Below are 24329 nucleotides of genomic sequence, written 5' to 3' on the forward strand. Positions count from 1 at the left end.
AATTCCTCCAGGGAATTCCTGGCTCATATGGTTCTCCAGGTTTACCAGGAAACAAGGTAGATACAATATACAAAAATTGCATTGCTTATCTGTAGGTGTTTTGTTTTTGTTTTGTTTTTTAAAAAAAGGTGAATGGATCCATCTATGACTAGGTAATTGGATGAAAACAGAGAGGGGAAAATAAGAGTAATTGGACACTTGTCACAATACTAAAATATAAAAAGTAGAGCTCTTCAGAAAGATGTGCTGATGCTTTTCAATTTTTTCATAAATGTTCTAGAGATTAAAGTTAGCCAGGTTTAAAATTTCATCAAGATCTCATCGAATAAACTAAGCTAGTAAAAAGAGAATTGTGTACGTAGATGTCTTATAGCCATCTCCAAGGTAGGAAAATGGAGACAAAAAATGACAAAGGTGTTTCAAAAACAGCAAATTCTTATGCCAATTAAAGAAAAGTCTTTTTCATAATAAATTTGAATCTTTCACGTGCTGAAAGTTCTGACTTTCCATTTAATATAATAATGCTGGTTATTAACGAGGGTTAAGATTGTTAATGGTTACTAGTCAGGTTGCTAATATGTAATTTTCAGCATCAGAAGTATGTATGTTTCTCTGAAAAGCAGTGCCTGTAGAATTAGAAACTTAATAACTTTCTTTCAGAATTATCTGATTCCCATTGAAATAGGGTCCTGAACCAGATAGTTTTTTTATCTGGCTTTATTCACTTTATTGCAATCAGTGCAAAGGATATACCCATAGTTTTGTCCAGTTGCCATGTTAATAATATACACACCTTCCACAGTCTGTGAGGTATTAAAAATATTTTCCAATTATTTTGGATTCCTAATAACTTTGAATTTATTTTATTTTCTTAAACAATCAAACACATTCAACAATTTGTTTCAGGGTAAAACTGGAACACATGGAATTCCTGGTCAGGATGGCTTGATAGGCATTAAGGTTAGTTATAATTAAATTTGTCGTTCCTCTCCTTCCCCTGCCTTTTTATACACTAAAAGCAATGAAATCAATTACGATTTCAGGTTTATATTTCTATCCATTTTTATTCAATATGTACCATTGCAAAGCAATGCAATGCAATAGGGTCATATTATTTGAAGCAATGATGTATGGTTGGTCAAGCTCATCATTTACCTTGTGTTCCTCTACGGCAGTGTTTCTCAGCCTTGGCAATTTTAAGATGGCCTTCTGGCTGGGGAATTCTGGGAGTTGAAATCCGCACATCTTAAAAATGCTAAGGTCAAGGAACACTCCTCTGGGGAAATGTCACAAAGCGTTGCTATTTTTATAGGGGGATTCTGGAGAGAAAGGGCAGCCTGGACCACCAGGATCTCGAGGAACTGTACACACTGGACCAAAGGGTTAAGCTAATCTTGTTACATTATATTAATTTTCTACAAACTGCAATAAAATCCAATTATTTTAAATGCAAGCATGCTTTCAATTATCCTGTACAGGTATTCAGGGAGACCCAGGGGACCCTGGATTTTCTGGAGAGAGAGGAACAGATGGATTGCCTGGTTCTCCTGGTGACAAAGGAAGGCAAGGGGAAGATGGAGTCAGTAAGAGACATTTTAACTATCTTATTTAGATGGAATTAAATGGTACCATCTGTTTTCAACTCTTTCCACAGATGTTACAGAGACACATTCTGAAATGAAAATTTTATATATAATTTCTTGCATAAAAACTAATGCTTTGAATTATTTTAGCAAGATTTTAAACCAGAAATAGTCACTGGTTAATTCTTTACATTTTGTTTGCTAATGGATGCTGACATACAGTATCTTCTTACTGATGTCACTGCTTTTAAATGTTATTTAATTTCCTTGTTTAAGAAAGTAACTGTAGGTTATAGTTCTCTGCATTCTACAAAACTATTTAATTAATTCCAATAGCATGTTAGTCCTTAGGGCTATGCAGGGCTTAGGATTTTAAAGACTAAAAGGAAAATGGCTGCATCTTTTCTTGGGATGAACAGATGCTGTTTATAGTTGTAACATAATCCCAAATAAAGGCAAATTTGCTTTATGGAATTGCAGATATATGCAAGGTGCACATTCTGAATGCTCCAAAGCAATTTTTTTATTATTACATTTAAAGCATCACCCTTCTGTACCTGTTTGCTAATTGACATGGTCATTAAAAACCTGATCTTGGCAATTTGGTCATCCGCTGTTACAAAATAGACACCAGCAACTTCACATCATATTTTTTGTTGTTGTTCTGTTTCACTTTTTTTCCAAGGATCTTTTTGTAACTATGTTTTAGGTTGGGGGAAGGGTTGGGATTGATTATGTGGAGTTCTTGGTGCTCTCTGAACTTGATTGTTTGCTTGTTGATGTTTCATTATCTGACTAGGAACGTCATCAGTGCTAGTGTGTGTGAGGTTTACTGCTTGTTTTGGATTTAGACCAAGCTAAATCCAAAAACACTGGCAGCTTGCCATTCACATAAATCAGGCATCAGTAGATACATAGTGATAAATCACATTTACAGACCCCAGGTGGTACATGGGGCTAACCTTGAAAGGTATCTGGAACTTCAGCTGGTACACAATGTGGCCATGCAGGCAATTTTAGGCACCCAAAGAAGGGCAGTTTCATTTGCAATAAAGTTCAGCTAATTTATACATTTCTGCATATACCGGTTTAGATGTCATTTCTTATTGGTTCAGCAGGAATTGATAACTGAGGAAATGTGGAAAGGGTTGCAGTATCATGCATGTAACTACTATTAAGATTTATTTCAAGAGGCTATAGTGAAGTATTGATTTTGGAATGGGTAAACATGAATGTTGCAATCAAAACCATTAAAACTGATTTATAGTGATAAACTCTACAGAAAAAAAATCTAGTCTGTGAATATGAAAAATCAAGTGTAGGAATCTACTCTTATTTGCAAGAAAGCAATTTACTTGCTTTCACTGACATACTTGAAAAAATAATTTAAATAAAAATCTGAAGAATCCAGAAATTAAGGTGACTGTAATACAAATGGAATCATGATAAAATGTTCAATAAATGAACAGTTCAAAACAATCGATTGTTTCTGAGCTGGCCTGTATGGAAGCAAAGAGATACAGAAAAAACATTTTCCCCCTGTTATCCTGGGATCATCTAGATTTCTTACCATCTAGGTCTAGTAGTCCTTCTTCTGACAGATAGTATTTTTTCTTAAATGAAATTATTATTTTTTCTGTTTCAAGGCTCATTGTATACTCATTTCTCTTTCTTCTATAGGCTTTCCTGGTCCCAAAGGTGCAATGGGTGTAGAGGGTCCTCAAGGCTTTCATGGTGGCCCTGGTCTCTCAGCTCAATCTAGTACATCTCCAGGAAGGCCAGGATCTCCAGGATTACCTGGTTTTCCAGGAGTACCAGGACAACAAGGTTTGCCTGGACCACCTGGTAAGAAAAGCCAAATATTGAAGCATTGCATGAGAATTGAATGATTAATAATTCCAGTATATCACCTGAAAGCAGCCAACATTTTCTATAACATTTCCTCTAAAGCAGGCATGTCAGACTCATGACGTCATGTGACATCACACGACATATTGGGACTTTTCCCCCATTGCTGGCAATGGGGTGGGCGCGGTTTCAGTATGATGCATCCAGCCTGCGGGCTGGCAGTTTGACGTGCCTGCTCTAAAGCAAGGAATATTTTTTTATTATTATTTTTAATCCTATTTATATCCCGCCCTTCTCCGAAGAGGGCGGCTTACAATTTAAGCACAAACCAATGTGCTTAGCAATAGCCTTCATTCTATGTATATGCCTGCTTATTAGGGCTTTCGCCCCCCCCCCCCAAGCGGCATTATTACAAAGTCAGCTTATTGCCCCCAACAATCTGGGTCCTCATTTTACCTACCTCGGAAGGATGGAAGGCTGAGTCAACCTTGAGCCTGGTGGGATGCGAACCTGCACTAATGGCAGGCAGCTGGTGTTACTTAAGGAGGCATTAGCCCACTGCTCCACCAAGGCTAATGAATATGAATATACACCAAGGCTAATGAATATGAATATACTTTAACTAAATAGAACACAGTTTTTGTTATAGAATCAATCTTACTTTATTTGTGAGCGTGTGATGACAAGGACAGCATAGCAACAAGCTTATTTTAGTAGACATTTTCATTCTATCATAGTCATCCTTGACTCCATTCCCACTCTGCCTGTCCAGATAGAGAGAGAACCTGAGAAGGTAAGTGTGGTGTATTATTTAGGGCACGGGGCTAGGAGCAGGGAAATCCAAGTTCTAGCCTTTCCCTTGAAATAGAAGACAGTTGGTTGTCTTGGGATCATTCTCTCTCAGTCTAGACTGGAAAATCAAAAACCCTCTGTCTACCAGCTAGCACTGGACCAACATGGAAGATTGTGGTCCACAACTATCAATGAAGAGTCTCCATCTTACAGTACATTAATTAATAACAACCATACAGTGATGTGACATATTTGCAGTGAAATAGGCAATCAAAATGTGTTTCAGGCTTTATTCAATATTTTAAACTAATCAAGTTGTATGTTACTAACAAATTAAATTTTACCTGAAAAGGTCGTAAGTATCTGGAAACCAGTAATTTACTGCCCACCTGCATATGAAGTCTCACAACATCTCAGTTAAAAAGTGTGGATGATCTCCCAATGCTTTCATGTAGACAGAAGAGAATGGTTTGGTGCCAAATATTTTCTGGACAGGATCCAACAGGAAAAACCAGTGATACGATACAACAATATTCCTAAGCGAAGTCCTGACATCTGGTATGGAAGATTGCTATACTTATAGCCACTGAGCACTCCCAAGAAAACTGGTAGCTTCATACTTTTCCTATTCAGCTCATGGCATAAATAATATACCCGATGACTAAAGTCCCATATCCTACCCCAAAGTCTTGCTTGCTTATTTATTTATCTATGAATATAATGTTGGTAGGCTTTCTAATAACTTAAGATTGGACAGTGAACAATAAATAGCAGGAATATAATCAGCAAAACAACATTAAATAAACTATGCTACTGATACTCATACCTAACCTAGGGCAGAATACAGGTTGTACAGAATACAACTGAGCCCAAACTTTCTGTTGCTAAGTGAGACATTTGTTATGTGAATTTTGCCCCACTTTATGACCTTTCTTGCCATATTTGTTAAATGAATCAGTGCAGTTGTTACGTTAGTAACACAGTTGTTAAGTGAATATGGTTTTATTTTATTTTTTTATTTTAATCCCATTTATATCCCGCCCTTCTCCGAAGACTCAGGGCGGCTTACAATCTAAAGCACAATGTGCTTAGCAATAGCCTTCATTCTATGTATATGCCTGCTTATTAGGGCTTTCGGGGGCCCCCCAAGCGGCATTATTACAAAGTCAGCTTAATTGCCCCCAACAATCTGTGTCCTCATTTTACCTACCTCGGAAGGATGGAAGGCTGAGTCAACCTTGAGCCTGGTGGGACTCGAACCTGCACTAATTGCAGGCAGCTGGTGTTACTTAAGGAGGCATTAGCCCACTGCTCCACCAAGGCTCCCTTCACCAAGGTTTTCCCATTGACTTTGCTTGTCAGAAGGTTGCAAAAAGTGATCAGGACACTGTAACCAACATAGTAGTTACTGAGCATCTGAATTTTGATCATATGACCTTAGGGAAGTGCAATGGTCATAAGTGTGAAAAATGGTCATAGGTTACTTTTTTCACTGCCATTGTAACTTTGAATGGTCACTAAATGAACTGTTGTAAATCAAGGACTACCTGTACAAAAAACTACTATACTCATTTGGCCCTCCATAATGTAGTAAGCAAGTAATTCACCACTTTCATTTGGTGACTACTGATTGGAATCACACAGTCACCTCAGAGTGGAACTGCTGGAATGCTTGCCAGTGGCCCAAATGGATCCCACAATTAATGTTAGAGAATGTTGATGACAGGTCTATAAAGATCAAGAGAAACTGAGTCCATTGCTGTTTCTGTCCTATAACTATGTTTGATTGTGACTGGAATGGAACCTCTAAGTTTCTCTGTAGCTGATTCACAATCACCAAAGGAAAGATTGGAAAATGGGTAAAAATTGTCAAAAAAGTATATCACATGAAGGCTTTTTCAAGCAAGGTACACCCTTGCCTCCTTCAAAATAAGTGGCATTATGTCCTCTTCCCGTAAATGTATGTTAAATCCATCCACTCATATCCAACTGAGTTTCTTGAAGGGTGTCCTGCTTACCCATCTGTAAATGGCATGGATCTAGTTCTCCAGTTGCATATTTTATTCCATAAAAATTCTATCCACTTCTTGAGTACAAAAGAATCCCGGAGAGCAGTAGAAAATGCCACTTCACTCATTGCAATGAGTTCTGTCTAACTGGTTTCCGACCCAAGACAGGAATTGATTTATTAATTTGTATACCACCAGTTTCAATTCTTTTGCTTACAGTATGTGGTTTTTAGCAAAAAAAGAGATGAGTGGGACATTTGCTGCACCACCACAAATGCATCCAATGCAGCGGTGGGATTCAGCCAGTTCACACCACTTTGGCAGAACCAGTAGCTAATTTTTTGTTGCCCAGGCCCAGAATGGACTTCTGGAAGCAGCATCTACACAGAGAACCGGTTGTTCACATACTTGAATCTAACCACTGATCGAATTATCCTCTAATTTTTCCCTAAAAGGGCTTGGGTTAAAGTGTTGCTGGGCAATAATCTACAGAAGTAATCAACACGGAGAAGAATTGAGCGCAGTTAATCTATGTGCTCTAGATATGTTAGGATATGTGAACTCACTATTTTCTTGATCATGTTAACTAGAAATGATAAATTTAAAAGTGGGAAATAGATTTGCAACTCTTCAATGTTAAGGGAAGATTCCCTTACTAATGGTCTTATTACTGCTTCTTTTAGGCAGGAGGGACATATAGTCATCCTACAAAGATGCTTTACCTCCCATACATAATAATCAGCATAGTGGTAGCTCTTGCCACTCTAGACAGCCTACCTATATCATTAAGATCCACAAGCTGAAAGAAATCTGAACAATGAAGCAGTTCATCAATATATCCAGCCCCCAAATTGTAGACTTTATGTGCAAATAAGAATGCAAAAATCTCACAGTGATTTATGGGCTATTCTGATTCTTCCTTCCCAGCTTCTTGGTGTAGCAGTTACTCTACACAATGTAGAAAAGCAATGCCAGTCATTTATATGCAGATGCAATGGAGACAGAAAATATTAATTCAAATGGACTTTAGTCTGTGCTCAGTCTTAGAAAGCACAAATAGTAGCTGTCTATTTCTTCAGCCTTAAGAGTAGGGATAAATTTGATTTTTTTAAAAAATGACAGAGGAAAAATACATTTATATGATAAACATGCATTATGTTACATCCTCAAGGTGTTGCTTGTAAGGGGAGAGGGTCCTCTGGAGGACCAGGAGCTAAAGGTCAAAGAGGATCACCTGGAGAAAGAGGTGGAAAAGGAGAGAAAGGCAAGTATATACACCACTCACAAACCAAATATCTAAATACTGTGGTTTGGAGTCATTTATGTCCTTAAAGCCAGAGCTCTTCTATGCATCAAATTTAATGAATCAGCCATACTAGATAATAAAAAAGGGCTGTGACTGCTGACCTTCCACTTTTTCTGTCATGCTCTTTTTTCTTCTGACCTCCTGTGTCCCTTGAGGAAGCTTTTACCGACATTTACTTCAATATTACCTATGGTTAAGATATGTGATTGTATGAGTTAAATTATAAGATACCAATTTGGGCAATACCTAAACATGCAATAGAAAATATAAATGTGGGATTTAAACATGATGAGACTACATATAAGGAAATCTTAAGTTTAGAAAGGAATGTATGGCAACTAAAGTCATATAATATTTTAAAAGAAGAAAAGATTGTACAAACTTGGTTCCAGTATGGGCAATTACAGGCAAGATGGAAAGAGGACCAGAAAGTTGGTTTCTCGATGATTGATGAAAATTTGGTAAAACAAATTAGAGATCAAGGTCAAGCACATATAAAAAGGATATATAATGCATTGATAGAAATTGATTCAGAAACGGAACTTGTTAAAGATTGTATGATAAAGTGGGCCCAGAACTTTCAAGAAGTTATAACAATGGACACTTGGGAAAAGATTTGGGTTAGAAATGTAAAATTTACACAGGCCCAAAATTTAAGAGAGAATTTTTATAAAATGTTTTATAAGTGGCACTTGGACCCTAAAAAATTGGCAAGTATGTATCCGAACTGCCAGCCCAAATGTTGGAGGTGTGGTTGTGAGGATGCAATGTATTTTCATATATGGTGGACTTGTAAAAAGGTTAAAGCTTTTTGGATTAAAATTTGGTGGAATATGCAAAAGATATTTAAGAAAAGGATAAAGTTTTCTCCGCAGTTGTTTTTACTGGGTATTATTATAGATACTACTGTTATAGATACAAAGTTGATGTTGAATTTAGTTACAGCAGCGAGACTTTTAGTAGCACAATATTGGAAGAAGGAAGAACTGCCGACTATAGAAGAGTGGACTTTGAAAGTTTCTAATTTGGCGGAAATGGCAAAGATTTCAGCATATTTGAAAGATCAATCGCAACAGAGATACATTGTGGAATGGAGAAGATGGATTGAATATATTCAGAATAAATATGGGACTAAAAAGTATCATTTAGCATTTGAATAAGTGGTTTTTTTATGACGTATAATTACTTAGTAGTTATTTTATTAATATTTTGATTATGGAGAGTTAAAGTGTGATAGAATTTAATGTTTTATTATTGTTGTTAGCATATTTTAGATTATGCTTGTTTGTATTATACCCTGTATTCAGCTCTGGGAAGTCGGGGAGTGGGGAGGGGAGGGGAGGGGGGATTGGGGAGAGGGGAGGGGAGGAGGGGGGGTTGTATTGAAAAATGTATTGTAAAACTTTTCAATAAAAAAAAGATATGTGATTGTATGAAGTGAACAAAAAGGTTTTTTTTCCAAAGCTCCACACTAGATGTGAATTTGGGGAGAAAGACAGAATAAAACAATGTAAACAGTGGTTGCATCCTCCATTAAAGTTCATTTTTCATGTAGGAGGATGGCAGAGGTAACTATTATTTAGTTTTCTCACTGGCTTCATGTAAATGCTTTGTTTATATAGGAAATCCAGGGAACTGCTTGTGTGGGCTTGGTCCTTGTGGTCCACCTGGCAAACAAGGTCTACCAGGAATACCTGGGAGAAAAGGAGAAATGGGAGCACCTGGAAAATATGGAAGAAAAGGTGATCCCGGTTTTCTTGGTAGAAGAGGAGAACCAGGATCCTTAGTGAGTAATTGCTTTTTAAAATTATATCAAACTAAGTAATAGAAGAAAACATATACTGTAGACATATGTGTAAGAGTATAAATAAGATAACATGATCTCATAATTATAATTAAAACAAAGAAAATGGAATAAAAGATGCTAGATAATTTTTTCAAAAGTCTTCTTGACCTTTGCTCCTTGTCAGAAACAATCTGGCTTACTGTAGTCCCAATTCAAATGTTAATAAACAACAGAAATCAACTGTACATTGTTGAAATCAGGTCTAGATTTCTCCTTCACTGTTGTGTTATTGTGTTAGCCAAACTTGATGTCCCCAATGTCCCCAATTCTTGATGCCTTGGCAGATTCCAAATATTGGGGAAATGGCCAAGAAAAATAGTCCCAGTAACAATAATCAAGTTATAGATTATCTAATAATTGTTTCAATATTATATGTTTTTCTTTTTAAGTATTAATATTTTTATTGCATTATCTGAAGTATCTTATAAGTAGAGTACAACTTATAATTTAACAAATAACATTTTAAGGAATTCAGTCAGGTTTAGATGGAAATAAATGTGTCAACTTTGAAAATGAGCATGGCTGTGGCCATTTTCTCTATTCATTTTCGGTTGACACATTGAAGGGGGGAGGGGGGATTGCCAGGTGCTTCCCTAGTCAAAATAATATTTTGTCCTGTGGGAACCAAGGTCATCGGCTATGTTCTAGTAGAACTGAATGCCATGAAAACAAATCATTAAACAATATCTATAATCTTCTTAAGAGATTAAGATCTCTTCTTAAGAGATTACTATTATAGACTATGTCATGGGGGAAATAAGTTAATCAGTTTGTTGTCTTCTCAAACAGAATAAATTTCCCATAAAGTAGAAGGAGAAAGTAAGCACCACACTCTTTTTTCATTCTGTTCATAAAGTTTATAATTGTAATATTTTATTAATTCAAATAAATAATTGAGTGAATTTAACAATAACCTTTTTAAATTTCTAAGGGATTGCCAGGTCCATTTGGACTGACAGGTGAAAAAGGAGATAAAGGTGACCCAGTTGAAGTAAGAATCAAAGGTAACTATGCAAACTACTATAATTATAAGATTTGAGAACTGCTATTTTGATATCTCCAAATCTTGTACTACACTTTGGCAAAAAGAAAAATGAGGGTATAGTTAAAAGCAATGGGGTACTTGTGTTTAGTTTAAATGCAATTATCTTATCTTAATCAAGCATAATGCCTATATTCTCCTGTTCCACATTGAGTCATATATTTTACAATGGCTTGTTTAAACTACATCTGAATCAGGAAATTTTGAGTTGATCTTGCTTTACCAGTATGAAACAAGGAAACTGACAAAGATAACACAAAATGAAATATTAAGCCTGCGTGATGTGTTCTGCCATTTAGTCTGCATCTGCATGTTTCAGCAGTGTTTAGAAGAGTATGATAGGAATTTATAATTTCTCCTTTTGAGAGAATTTGAGAGAAATCTGAGATTTAGAGCCAGGGCTGCTCATATTATAAAATATTCACAAAGAAAATATTGCCTTTGACCAAAACGGAAACATAAAAAATAAATTGTCCACTCTTTACTGTATACAGTATAAAGTAACCTACCATATACTAGTTTTCTAAAGACATCTTAAGTTTTGACAAATATCTGCATCTGCAAAACTCAAACTTATTATAACCTATCTAAATTCCAAATGTTTACGATATATCTTCTCATCTGTTAGGACTGCATTATAATTAACTTTTTAAGAAAAAGACTGAAATTGTTCACATTCCGTATAAATATTTTATATCTATATTAAAGATGGTTTTTACTGGGGTTTTTGGTTAATATTCCTTGGAAGACAGAAGGGAATTTTGAACTATACAGACTCTATTATATGCATCCAGTTTTTTTGATTATTACAATATAATTACAATATATTCTTGTTCTACAACTATTGGAAATAATATGTCTTATTAACTGAGGCTGGCTTGAATTGTAACACAAACATATTTCTTCAGCTGCTTATGATCAGCTTTCCATCATTTGTAGGGGTAAAAGGAGAAAGAGGTGTTCCAGGGATACGTGGATTTCCAGGAATAAACGGCACTGCTGGCAGGATTGGAGATGGAGGATTGCCGGGTGATAAAGGGACTCAAGTAAATCTGATTATCTGGAAGCCTGCCTTTTATTGTAAATCAGTATCTGTTCCTTTTCAAAGAAATTTCAGGAGTTGACAGTATTTGGACCTCTGTGTCTGGTCTCAGCAATTCATAATAAAAACTCAGACGCTAAACAGGGTTAAAACCTCCCTAATCCTTCAATGGAAGGTCTTCATGACATACAGGTAGTCCTTGACTTATGACCACAATTGAGCCCAAGATTTCTGTTGTTAAGTGAGATATTTGTTAAATGAGTTCCCCCCTCCCCATTATATGATTTTTCTAGCCATAGTTGTTAAATGAATCATTGCAGCTGATAAGTTAGCAACCTGGTTGTTAAGTGAATCTGGCTTCCCCATTGATTTTGCTGGTCAGAAGGTCGCAAAAGGTGATTGCATGACCTTGGAACACATCAAAGGTCATAAATATGAACCAGTTGCCAAGTATCTGAATTTTGATCACGTGATCATGGGGATGCTGGAAAGGTCATAACTGTGAAAAACAGTTATGAGTCACATTTTTCAGTGCCATTGTAACTTTGAACAGTCATTAAATGAACTGTTGTAAGTCAAAGACTACCTGTATCAAGACTAGAACCTAGCCACACAGACATAAAACAAAACAGAACAGAACAAATAAGACAATGGCAAACTATTTTTGTAAGCAGACTTGTTTTGTAGCTCTAGCTGATTTCCAGGCAGATTCATGCTTGACGTTTCTAAACCTCACCTGGACTGAGCAATTACTACTAAGATGGCCTAAGATGGCCTACTCATATTGCAGATGACTTGTTTAATTCTTTATGGATATGCCATTGGTTCCTAATAAATACATGCAGTGCTGTCATCATCAGCGGTAAAGAAAACAATCAGTAGAAGCATAAGTTAGGTGGGCATTATTGAGTTGCCATGCAAAAAGAGTTGTCCCTTCAAGCCTGCATATGGCTAGAACTCATTCTTGAATTTTTAAAATGTTTTATAATTGTTCATTGTGAATTTAGTCCACTACTTTGATAAAATATAGTTAATACATGTAGCTAATTATGTGACAGACTTAGACTATTTAATTAGAATTTAGACTAGACACCCTGCCCACATGATAATTGACTGCCTCTAGATAAGATCTTGAATCAATATGAATGCAATAACATTTAAATGACATTCAGGTCACAAATATTATTTTGTATTTATCTGAATGGTGGACAGGGAGAAGATGGAAGAGCTACACAAGGTGAGAAAGGATTTCCTGGACACCCTGGAATTCCTGGCTCAAGAGGTCAAACGGGGACACCAGGTTTTGGGATTCAGGGCCCACAAGGCGTCCCAGGCCTACCCGGAGATCCAGGAAGCCCTGGTATGAAAGGAACATCTGGGCCAAAGGGTCAAAAAGGTAATCTAATTTATGTTGAAAATAAAAAAGGTAAATGCAGTTTTCAATTGGATATTTCACCAACACAGAACTGTTATTGCAGCACTAAAATAAGAATAAAATACAAATAGTCCTGGACTTACAAACATTCATTTAATGACAGTTCAAAGTTATGACAGTGGTGAAAAAAGTTACTTATGATCTATCCTTTAAACTATGATTGTTGCACCATCCCTGCATTCATGTGATTGCAATTTGGGTGCTTGGCAACTGGCTTGCATTTATGACAGTTTTGCAGTGTCTTGTGGTTCATGTGATTGCTATTTGTGACCTTTGCAGTCAGCTTCTTATAAGCAAAGGGAATGGCTTAATGATTGCATTGCTTAGTGACCAAACGTCTGGGTCCAATTATGGTCATAAGTCAAAAACTACCTGTATTGATATCTATGCACATTTATTTAGAAATAAGTTTAATTTTATTTAGGGGCTTCAATTACTTAAAATGTTGCCACAACTAGAAGGAATGTTTACTTACAAATAATTTTCAGCCAGTTAATAAACCATTATTGATTTAATGGTCCAGAAGATGGGGAGTTGAGACATATTTTTTTTCTATTTTAGGTATTACTCTTCCAAGTGGAAGAGCATATCCTGGAAATCCAGGTATACCAGGATTTAAAGGTATAAGAGGTATGACCACAAAAATAAAATAATTCTTTTTGCTAAAGCAAGTTATTTGTCTTCATTTTAAAAAAATAAACAGCCCTTTATAATTTAGATTCATACAAAATTACGTGTGGCAAAATCATTTTAGAATCAAAACAGAAATATAAAGGTAAGGTCCAAAATAAAAAGTTGAGTAGACTATTTTGTGATATTCTGTGTAGGTAGATTGAGACATTTTGTACTGACTGTGAGTTTAGTGATGTACATATAATATCTATACAAATAGAGACACACACATATACATATATATATATATACATATATACATACATACTATATTCACAGACTATATATAGTTGATTAGCATGAAGGTGCTTTGTAAAGAATAAAAAAATGAGTCTCTGCTATACAGTATTTTGCTTTTTGATTCTTTTTGATTCACTATAGAATTCTATCATATCCTTCTAGAAAAGTTGGATGAAATTTGTCTCTTCTCCAATTTTAAAATATCCTTGGAACTGAATTCAGTGTTATGACGATCTGATTGCTTGTACTGATGCTTTTGGGCAACTTCCAAATATTACAACCGAAAGGTTAAAATGAAGTTATTTTTTTAAAAAAAATATTATTAAAAGTAGTGAATAGAACGATAAAATATAATACAAAGTAAAAGAAAAATACAAGAAAAAAAAGTATAAAAAGTTTCTCCCCAGAAAGTGACTTGAGAGGCATATCTTAAGAAATTTGTAAACTTAAATATAATGGAAAGAATCAAATGCCACTTTAGTTATTAGGTAATTCCTTATTTGTGACTTCTTAATGTTAACCACGTATTGTTCAGCTTGATTGGTAGTCATTTTAAAATGTAAAAATTTTAATGATAAAGATTGTTGGCGGAGTTGTCTACAAAAACCACACAAAGCAATTATTGGATGGATTTGTCCAGGGCTTTTTTTCACATAGAACGCTCAGAACGGAGTTCCGGCACCTTTTTTGGATGGAACCTTGTAGGGTAGGCAAGGTGGTTTGTATGACATGTGTAAGTTCCGGCACCTTTTGGTTTTACAAACAAAGCACTGGATTTGTCTAATAGGAAAGTTGGCTACCTTCAACCTTTCTTTGGTTTCCTAAATAGAGCTCATTTTCATTTTTCTTTTTAGAATGTTTAAAAGTGTTAAAATCCACTTATGCACCCCTGCATTTTTTCTGTATATTCAGGTCCAAAAGGGTTAAGAGGTCCACCTGGCCCACCTGGCTCCAATGGTTTTGATGGTTTCAAAGGCCAGAAGGGTAGACTAGGAACATCAGGCAATCCTGGTCCAGAAGGTAAATAAGAAAGTCCAAATATTTTATTTATTAAAGATGGAAATCTACAAAAGTCAGTCTACACTGCATTAACTATTGTTGCTTTCCTCCCTGTAGTGGATGGAACACTGAAACATCAAAACATACAGATTCCTGAATGCTGAAAAATCATTAATTAAAATCATATTTAGGACAGAATTACAGCATAGTGATAGAGTTCTCTATTACTGAGATATGCAAATTGTTAATAAAATTGCAGTAGTATCATGTCTTTTTAACTATTTCTGTTTCTTAATTTCTTGTAACTTCTAAAGAAGGTAGGAAAACTGATTTCTACTGTATGCTTTCAAAATGTATCCAGAATTGATTGGGATCTATGTGATTATATATTGCTCTGTTATTAAGAACTTTACAATCCCTTCCCCCACACCACCAAAGCTAGCTAATGGTATTCCAACAGAGATAGTTGTCTTTTTCCATACATTATTTGGCATGATCATGTACTCTCCAAAGAAAATTCCATTCTGTTTTGAAATCATGAAGCTGCAATCAATTTTCATTCTTGAAGAAATGATCTTATTTTAAAAATAGATAAATATAGTAACATTATTCCAAATACATAAGTATAAAAAATACATCAGAATCTCATGAAAATGTTTAATATTTGTTATTGTTATGCCTGGTTGTTCAGGCAGCCAGATGTTTGGACTGAATTTTTATTCACCTATTGAGTTCTTCTCTAGGACCGGGGATAGACAAATGTTGTTTGATAGTGTTAAAGGTGTCATAGCAGGATGTAATCTTTCCAAGTAAAGCTGCCTTTTGAAAGTGACTGGTGGGGATTTTGTCAATGCTGATGGTATTCAAGAAATGCTCCAGTTGTTTTGGGATTGCACCTAAGATGCCTATTACTATTGGTACTGTCTTTGCTTTCTTTTGCCACAATCATTCTATTTCTATTTGCAGGTCTTTGTATTTTACAATCCTCCCTCCCTCCCTGCCATTCTGATAATTTACCACAAAGACAAAAATTTGAAGTATCTTAGGCTACAACACAACACCTTCCCAATGTATAAGGCTTGAGAATTAAGAGACTTGTAACACATCTGGAAGGCTACTGCAATTGCACTCTCAATAGATCTCAGAAGACTGACCTAGATATATTTCAGTCTGAGTAGTATTTTCTGTGTTCTTATTTTATATACTTTTTCATTAGAAATTGAATATATTGAAATGAATTAACCATTAATCTGTGTAAGTCTATTTGTCATTATTCTTAGGTGTAAGAGGTGAGACTGGTGATCCAGGTGATCCAGGTGAACAAGGTTCAAGTCTGGATGGCCCTCATGGATTGCCAGGCCTTCCTGGGCTTCAAAGTCCAAAAGGTGTTCCAGGTAACACCACCTACAGCCCTCCAGGTACCCCAGGCAACAGAGGTCTTCCAGGGCTACCAGGTTTACCAGGTCTAAGAGGTGACCCTGGTTTTCCTGGGCTTCAAGGTGAGAGGTCCATTGTTCCATGCTAAAGATATGCTTGAATTCCATCAGTAATATTTTATTTGCCAGAGAGGGGGATGGAATAAAAATAAATAAAAAGATGTAACAATCCTTTTTAATTTCCCAGGTGGTCCCTCTTATTTCTACTTTCTGTCTTCAGTTCCTGTTCAGAAACATATTCACTTGCATTTCCTTTCCTATAAAATATGGAACAATTCAATCATAGTTAATTCAGTAAACACATCAATCAAAATATAAGAAAAAAATAGGAGATAACAAAAAGAAGTGTAAAAACCAAAGTATCTTATGAATTAGAGAAATATTGTAAAATGTTTTTGGGATTTTGGGTCTGAATCAAATAGAAGTAATGCATCTTGCCACATTTTGATTGCCCACGAGTACCATAACATTATACGACTTAAATTATGCATAGCAAATTCCATTTTCTATAGTAGTTTTGCAATCTTTCATTCTATCTTTAGTGGGACTGAATGGACCATATCAGTTGTTTTAAGATTTGAGAAATAAATGTGTTTTTAGTTCCTATTGTTCTGTCCTCAGAATTCCATGCTTAAGTTGTTTTAGGTAGATAAGATTTCCCAAAGCTGCAGATTCACTGATAAATCTGTTTTGTGATAAATTGGAGCATGATGCTAACTTACCATCATTATCAAAATATTTTTAGAGGGAGCAGTCCACCATATAAACTGTGGAGCAAAGCTGTACAAATAAAGTCAATGTCTGATATAATTTTTATCTATTTTATAGTAAATAGGATTTAAATTCAGGAAAGGGCAATATTATCTGAAAGTATGCATACATAATTAAGATTTTTCTATTTTTTAATGTTGCTTTGTAGTAAATCAGATTTAAAATTCCTGGAATGCCATGACATCTACCATATTAAGCATGTTAATTTTCAACTTTTCTAGGAAAATGAGATATTTGTTGCCCTCCCCAACTTATAAAAGTAATAATCTGTTTGCAGGGCAACTTGGCACACCAGGACTTCAAGGAGCTAAAGGTGTCCAAGGCCAAAAAGGTGACAAAGGAGTGATGGGTTATCCTGGATCACCTGGCCTGGCCTGTGAGAAAATGTTGGAGGGGCTACCAGGACCATCAGGCTCTTCTGGAGCACAAGGACCTAAAGGTGAACACATCACAATTTAATATGGGTGAAAACAAAATCACATACTGTATCTTAATGGATTATATTATCTGTGCAACTAATACCTACTATTTGGACTCATCAGACAGCTGGCTTTAGGTTTTAGCCAGCCTTCATCCAAGTTCCTGTTTGGCCTTTAAAGCAATAATCTATCAATAGCATTCAGCAGCAGTCTCCAATAAGTGGTAGAGGGTTACTACATATCTCAAGTATAGAGGTTTTTCCAGAAAACAGGGATTTCAGACTGCAAATCATGGAAGTTCTTGTCCCTTCATGTCACTGAGCATTTCTTTTTTAAAATTGATTTTTAATTATTGTTTAATTCAATTTAGTTATTGTTTAATACAAGGCCATGCCAAGATTAATTTTAACATTTATGTACATGAACATTTAACTTTCGTTCCCCATTTTTGGGAGGCAGGGAATGCTCAATAAGCCAAAATATACAAGGGGTGCAAATCTTCTCAAACTTGTTTATGTACCTATATGTGTAAGCATTCATCATCCTATATTGTCTCTGCACATATGTATATGTGAGTGTGTCTACACACATGCACATGTTGATCAGGAATTAATGATAGCCTTGATGGAACATATGTGAAGTTATCTCAGTTACCTCAGCAGGCTTTTAGGGTGTTAGAAAGTCCCCCAGGAAACACTCAATGTCCCTGAGGTGCCACCCAATGTCCTTGGAATGCCACCAAGGGAGGAGGATGTCTATTTCTGTACTTCTTAATCTTATTGACTGAGTGCCAGTTTCCAGGATGAGCCCTATGCGGCACCCTGTATGATAAAGTGATAACCAAGAAAAGTATAAATATGTGTGTGATCTTCTCTTCAGCGTTCCCTCTTGCTTGGAGGGATCCATTTTTATTCAGCTGAATAAATGCGTACCAGGCAAATACCAGGACTCTGTCTTTATTTTACTGAGCCACACTTATGGGTATTGGTATGTTGAATGACCTTTCCCACTCAGTTGGCTACTATGTTATTCTGAATATTTGATGGCATTGTTTGCTTAGAACCTTTATAAAATCTATAAGTATTTCATTAGAAAGCCTTCCTAGCATCCCTACTTGGCAATGGAACTTCGACACAAGAAGCTTGTGATTTGTTCCACAATCAGCTCCTTGTCTTATCTTTGTTGTTATAAGTGAGCTCTTCCACCTCCTTCTACCAATAATACAGTCAATTAGTCAATTTGATTTCTGTATACTTCCTCAGTGAACGTAGGGGTCATTTTGGTTGCTGGGAAATTATGTTAGCAATAAAGAAATAATTGGATTGCCAGGAATACTTTCCTTATAGAAGGAAGCAATATCAATACAGCTCTAAAGGCTTGGCTCAAGAATTTCAAATTCTGCTTGTGAAAGTTTTAAAAGTTGTTCTAAACCATTGTAATTGTGCCTATCTTGTCTGCTTTCCTCCAGTTCTGGGATACCTAGATATGGTGAGTGAAGAGGAACAAGTAGGCATAATTTGAAGAATTCAGTTTTTAATGTGACCTTGGAAAGAATGAAATAATATATTGCTTGCTGTATTTTTCAAGGACTGAAGGGTTTTAAAGGTCCTGAAGGAGATATGGGAGCACCAGGCCCAGCTGGAATGAAAGGATTGCTGGGTGGTCCTGGAATCCAAGGGCCACCCGGCTTTCCAGGCTTACGAGGAGATCCAGGATTTTCAGGGGGAAATGGCCTGCCAGGTTTTCCAGGAACAAAAGGTATATGACTCTAATAAAAATCCTCTGAATTTTAATTATAAACATCATGTACAGCACATATATGCCACTTTCAATAAAATGGATATGGGCTGGTTGATTTGGGAGTCTAAAAATATGGAAAGTGAACTTGAGTTGGAGAAGCCATGGGTTAGTATTGTGGGATCCAGTCGATACATCAGTAGTGTGTAACTTAATGGCCCTCTTCTCCCCATATTCTGTCAAGGAGACAAAGGATCCCAAGGCATGCAAGGTTTCCCAGGCCTCCCAGGAAATGCAGGAGAAATGGGAGCATCAGGTGTAAAAGGAGAAGAAGGACAAATTGGTCTGTCTGGTCCACCTGGAGAATTTGGAAGAAAGGGTTCCAAAGGTATATAGAATAATACTGGTTTATGAATAACTTACTTCTGTACAAGCCAGAATTTATAGCTATAGTATTCTTTTTGCATACTTTTTGAGTAGGTCATTATATGCTTATTATTTGAGCAAAGCCATTGCAATGACTATCATCTCTCTCTCTCCCCACTCTTGTATATGACTTGGGTGGCATATACAGATAGTCTTCAACTTATTACCACAATTGAGCCAAAAATTGCTAAGTGAGAAATTTGTTAAGTTAGTTTTGCCCCATTTTATGACTTTTCTTGCCACATTTGTTAAGTGACTCACTGCAGTTGTTAAATTAGTGATACAGTTAAGTGAACCTGGTTTCCCCATTGACTTTGCCTATCAGAAGGTTGCAAAAGTGGATCTGGGACACTGCAACTGTCATAAATGTCAGTTATCAAGCATCTGAATGTAAATCACATGACCATGGGGATGCTGCAAGGGTTATAAGTGTTAAAAATAGTCATAGATCACTTTTTCAGTGCTGCTGTACCTTTGAATGGACACTAAATAAACTGTTGTAAGCCTAGGACTACTTGTACAATTAAACTATTTTAATTAAATGAAAGATAAGCTTTTTATTATTCTAGAATACTGTTAGGTAGGTCTCAATGTATCCAGGATGTTATGTATATAGTCGGGGTGTTCTGTTACAGTGTAGCCACTGATAACACCAGGTGGCGCCTGTAAGTGTCCGGATTGGCTGGCCACTGCTAGGCGGGAAAATCCAACCTTCTGAGTGGACGAAGCAGGGTATTTAAAAGACACCGGGGGGGGGGGGTTGGGTTTCTTTGTCTCTTCATTCTGTACTCAATAAAGGCTGTTACTGCTGACTCTGGGTCTGCTGTCTCCATGTGGTCCTGTACCCACTACTTAACAGTGGTGAGGAAGGTGGGATCTGCTTGCTGATTTGCTTCCGTAGAAGAGGAATTGTCCAAATAGAATCTTTCCGTCGCAGCAGTTCAAGGACCAACAGAATGTCAAAGCTCGGAATCATCCGCGAGTTCGATATCAGATACCCGGAGCGTTGGGAGTCGCATTTGGGACTAATTGAAGGCTACCTGCTGGTCAACCGCATAACGGAGGACTGCATGAAGGCAGCGGCTTTGCTGTGTCTCAGCGGTCTGGCCACTTATGATGTAGCTGTTGGGTTGTGTAATCCAGCAGCCGTAGCATCTGTGCCATATGCCGAACTCACCCAAAAACTTAACAAGCACCCTCATGCCTAAGAGGTCCGAGCTATATTGGTGCCTGCAGTTCATCCAAAGGAACCAGCTACTGAGGGAATCTACGACCGACTTCATTGCAGCGGTGCGACAAGCCACATGCATGTGCAAATTCCCCGACCTGGAAGACCGGATTCATGACCGAATAGTCTCCGGGCTGAGAGATGAGTGCTTACAGCAAAAGGTGGTCGCCAAACCGACCATGGACCTGCAACAGGTCCTGGACGAGATAATGGCACATGAAGCCACCGGCTGCAAGAACTCCTTCCGACTGAGCAGCAGTTTGAGTGGATCAGTTCACCAAGAGAGCATTGTGGACGGTGGAAGCAAGGAACCCGACGAAGAGGCGGAGATTGATGCGATCTCACAAAGGATGGAGAGGTCACAAATTAGACGTGACATCGGAGGAAGCCAGAAGAAATCAAGGGCAGCCAACAAACAGACGAAGTACGCAAGTTACAATCCCAGGGAATCAGAGCAAAGGTGTGCCAGCTGCGGGGGTAGCCATTCGAGAGCATCCTGCAAGTTCTGCAGCGCAAAGTGCCGTTCTTGAGGAAAAACAGAACACCCCAACTATATACATAACACAGGAGATCTAGATAAGAAGTATAATGTAGTCCTGTTTTACAGTTGTCACACTGCTCCTTAAGGAGATAAGCAAAAGGGGTGGATGAATGATTGGTTTGCTTTTTTAAAAAAATAAGTGATTAGAATTTCAGCTAGTGAGTTCTTCATTCTTGTTACTGATATTGTGTCTGATGTAGGGTGTCCATATAATACAGAGATTTTATCAATATGGTAAATGTGTTTTGTTACATTACAATGCAAGTTCCCTATAATGTGATGTTGGTGGAGTTTGTTATTGTTTCCTATGAACATTCATGCTTCATCTTTATTGTTTTCCAAGTGAATTCAGACATTTTTGGAATTCTGATGCTTATGTCCTTTTAAGTGTCAAATAAACACACTTTTAAAATGTGGTATATACTCTGCACAATTAAGATTTATATCGCTATGGAGATCCCAGAGGCAGAGATGGGTAGATTTCAAGCAATTATATTTTAAATTGTTGCATACATTCTATTTTGAAGGTGAACCTGGATCACCAGGGGACAAGGGCAGCATCAGTGTCCTGCAAGTAAAAGGACAAAATGGAGAACCAGGCCTTCCTGGTGATGAGGGATTACCAGGAGTCCAAGGTAAGCATACAAATTAGGTATGTATATTAACAAGGCTGCCTCAAGGCATTTTTCCTCTTCCATGCCCCATCCAACATAGTCAAGATGTTGCATTTTTGAGAGAAACTAAATTATTGAGGGATCTGAGGCAGAAAGGTGCAAAAATAACATTAAGCCTTTTCATCACACATATATCCGTTCAAATTGAGAACCTGCAAGCTGCATTTGCCATCAACACCCTAATTATGCTCCTGAGAAACCCGAGACGATATTGCCAATATTTAGTGTAGCTACCAAATTTCAATGGTATGATGTTGTGCCATTTTAATAATGGGAATGGAAATGCTTGCCTCTTAAAGGCCTTTTTCTTTTATAACAATCTTTATCCTCCTCAGCAAAAAAAAAGGAGGGGGGGGGACTTCACAGCAAACAACCAAACAAAAATTGGCCATGCTCCACTGGTGATGTTGCTGTAACCATTAGAGGGCCTTCTGCAGCCTTCCAGAAAGTCAAGAGGCTCAACTGTAGGCCTAGACATATCAAAAATTGCCTACTCTTGCCAAATGATAGGACTGAACCTTTATAGCTCCTCTCAAATGCTGTGACTTTAATCTAAAATAAAAGTCATTAAATAAATCATATAGCATTGCAAAATGTATTGGATATTAGTAAATAATGCTTCTAATTTAATTCATGTGGTTCCGAGTGACCCTATTTCAAAACAAGAACAATTTTTACAGTAAAGGTTTACTTCTTTTCTGTCAAGATAAATTGCAGCTATCATAAGAGAAAACAATTATGCCGCATAGCATAATAAAATTGCCTTTTAATTTCAGCATTTACATGGAATTTATTGTTGCATATTGTTATTTAGTATTTTATCTTCCCAAGAAGGTAAAATATTATGCTCCTGGGCAGCCCAAGACAGTGTTGCCAAATTTTAATGTAGCTACCAAATTTCAATGGTATGATTTTGTGCCTTCTCTTTATTTGGAGTTACATGAAAAAATAATAATCAAAAGACAGTAAAATCTAGAGTAAAATCTAACATAAAATATTCCTATAATTAACATATAAAATCAAGTAAAAGTATGAATACTAAGTAAGATTCATGTTAGGAACATTTATTTTATTATATGATATTGCAATGCATGTGAAATAATTTCAGGTGAGAAAGGCAGTGCTGGATTCAGAGGAATTCCGGGACCACCAGGCAAACAAGCAGCTCCAGGCACTCAAAAGGGCCAGCCTGGCGATGAGGGAGACTCTGGTTCCCAGGGCCCACTAGGTCCCCCAGGGCCTCCAGGTGTGACAGGGGTAATTGGTTTTCAAGGACAAAAAGGTGATCAGGTATGCCAAGAAGATAGCTATACTATATTTATCTTTGTACTTGTTACAGAGTTGGACATACTTTCATATGTATTGTGTATGAAATCATAATATAGTTCTGTAGTGTGCTGTAATAATATAATACTGCTGCTTTTTGTTCGATTTGTTAGAATCCAGATCCATCTACGGTGGGGCATAACATTCACCCATAGCTGTCTAGTGGGACCTTTAATTTTTTATGACTATTTTCTAGATTGCATAGAAAATTTTCATGGTCCGTGCAATCAATATGTTTTCTCTAAACTTCCTAAGCAATGCTTTCCCAAATACCTATTACATCAAATGATTAGCAAGAATCCCTATCCCTGAGAGTGTGGTTGGCAACAGCTCCATGAGTATGCACCAGACTTCCCACCCGATCATATTTTATATTCTGTGTCGTTCCAATTTTAGTATATGTGCTGCCAAAGTGAGCACACCACCTGACCTTATTTTAATGGGGAGCTAGCAAGTTGCAAAGCATGAGCCTCAAGCGTACAGGTAGTCCTGGGCTTACGACCGCAAGTGAGACCAGAATAAATAAATCTTGGTTTGTTTATACTAAAAAAGTTGTATTTCTTAGGAATTGCTGCAGACACAATTGCTGGGGACTCTGGGTAAATCAGCTTTTTGATCTAGTAAAATTCTTGTGATAAAATTTTCTTATTTCCATGATCTAAGACAAATAATTCCTACAAAAACATGAGACACTAGTATAGCAAAAGAACTAGAACTATTTATAATTATTTTATTTACATCATTGTTCTTTACATAGTATTCAGCTCCCAAAATGATCATTAGTACTCACTTACCATATCAATGATCAGGTTTTGATGCATGTATGATGCTTAATTGATTTCCTCAAACTGGCAGAATTTTATATTTCATGTACAATAAGGGCCAGCTTGGTCTAATGGTTAAAGCATCAAACTGGAAACTGGGGGGGAACCAGGAAAGCCATGAAAGCCTGTTGGG

General features: G+C 36.8%; 1 protein-coding gene across 1 annotated transcript in view; it reads left to right on the plus strand.

Annotated features, from left to right (window-relative positions):
* COL4A4 (collagen type IV alpha 4 chain) overlaps nt 1-24329 on the plus strand; it is a gene marked incomplete at its 5' end in the record, with an annotated part of 76926 nt that overhangs the window by 27126 nt on the left and 25471 nt on the right. Inside the window, 20 exons of the mRNA XM_081328538.1 lie at nt 12-56; nt 907-960; nt 1313-1382; nt 1479-1583; nt 3264-3428; nt 7404-7496; nt 9161-9324; nt 10316-10388; nt 11366-11472; nt 12681-12864; nt 13465-13533; nt 14728-14835; nt 16095-16313; nt 17299-17460; nt 19028-19198; nt 19422-19565; nt 20525-20721; nt 20840-21329; nt 21900-22007; nt 23155-23336. Coding sequence (XP_081184664.1) covers nt 12-56; nt 907-960; nt 1313-1382; nt 1479-1583; nt 3264-3428; nt 7404-7496; nt 9161-9324; nt 10316-10388; nt 11366-11472; nt 12681-12864; nt 13465-13533; nt 14728-14835; nt 16095-16313; nt 17299-17460; nt 19028-19198; nt 19422-19565; nt 20525-20721; nt 20840-21329; nt 21900-22007; nt 23155-23336 — 2910 coding nt within the window. The remainder of the gene's footprint in view (nt 1-11; nt 57-906; nt 961-1312; nt 1383-1478; nt 1584-3263; nt 3429-7403; nt 7497-9160; nt 9325-10315; nt 10389-11365; nt 11473-12680; nt 12865-13464; nt 13534-14727; nt 14836-16094; nt 16314-17298; nt 17461-19027; nt 19199-19421; nt 19566-20524; nt 20722-20839; nt 21330-21899; nt 22008-23154; nt 23337-24329) is intronic.

Source organism: Vipera berus, assembly GCF_964194415.1.
Source record: "Vipera berus genome assembly, chromosome: 5".
Lineage (NCBI taxonomy): Eukaryota > Metazoa > Chordata > Lepidosauria > Squamata > Viperidae > Vipera > Vipera berus.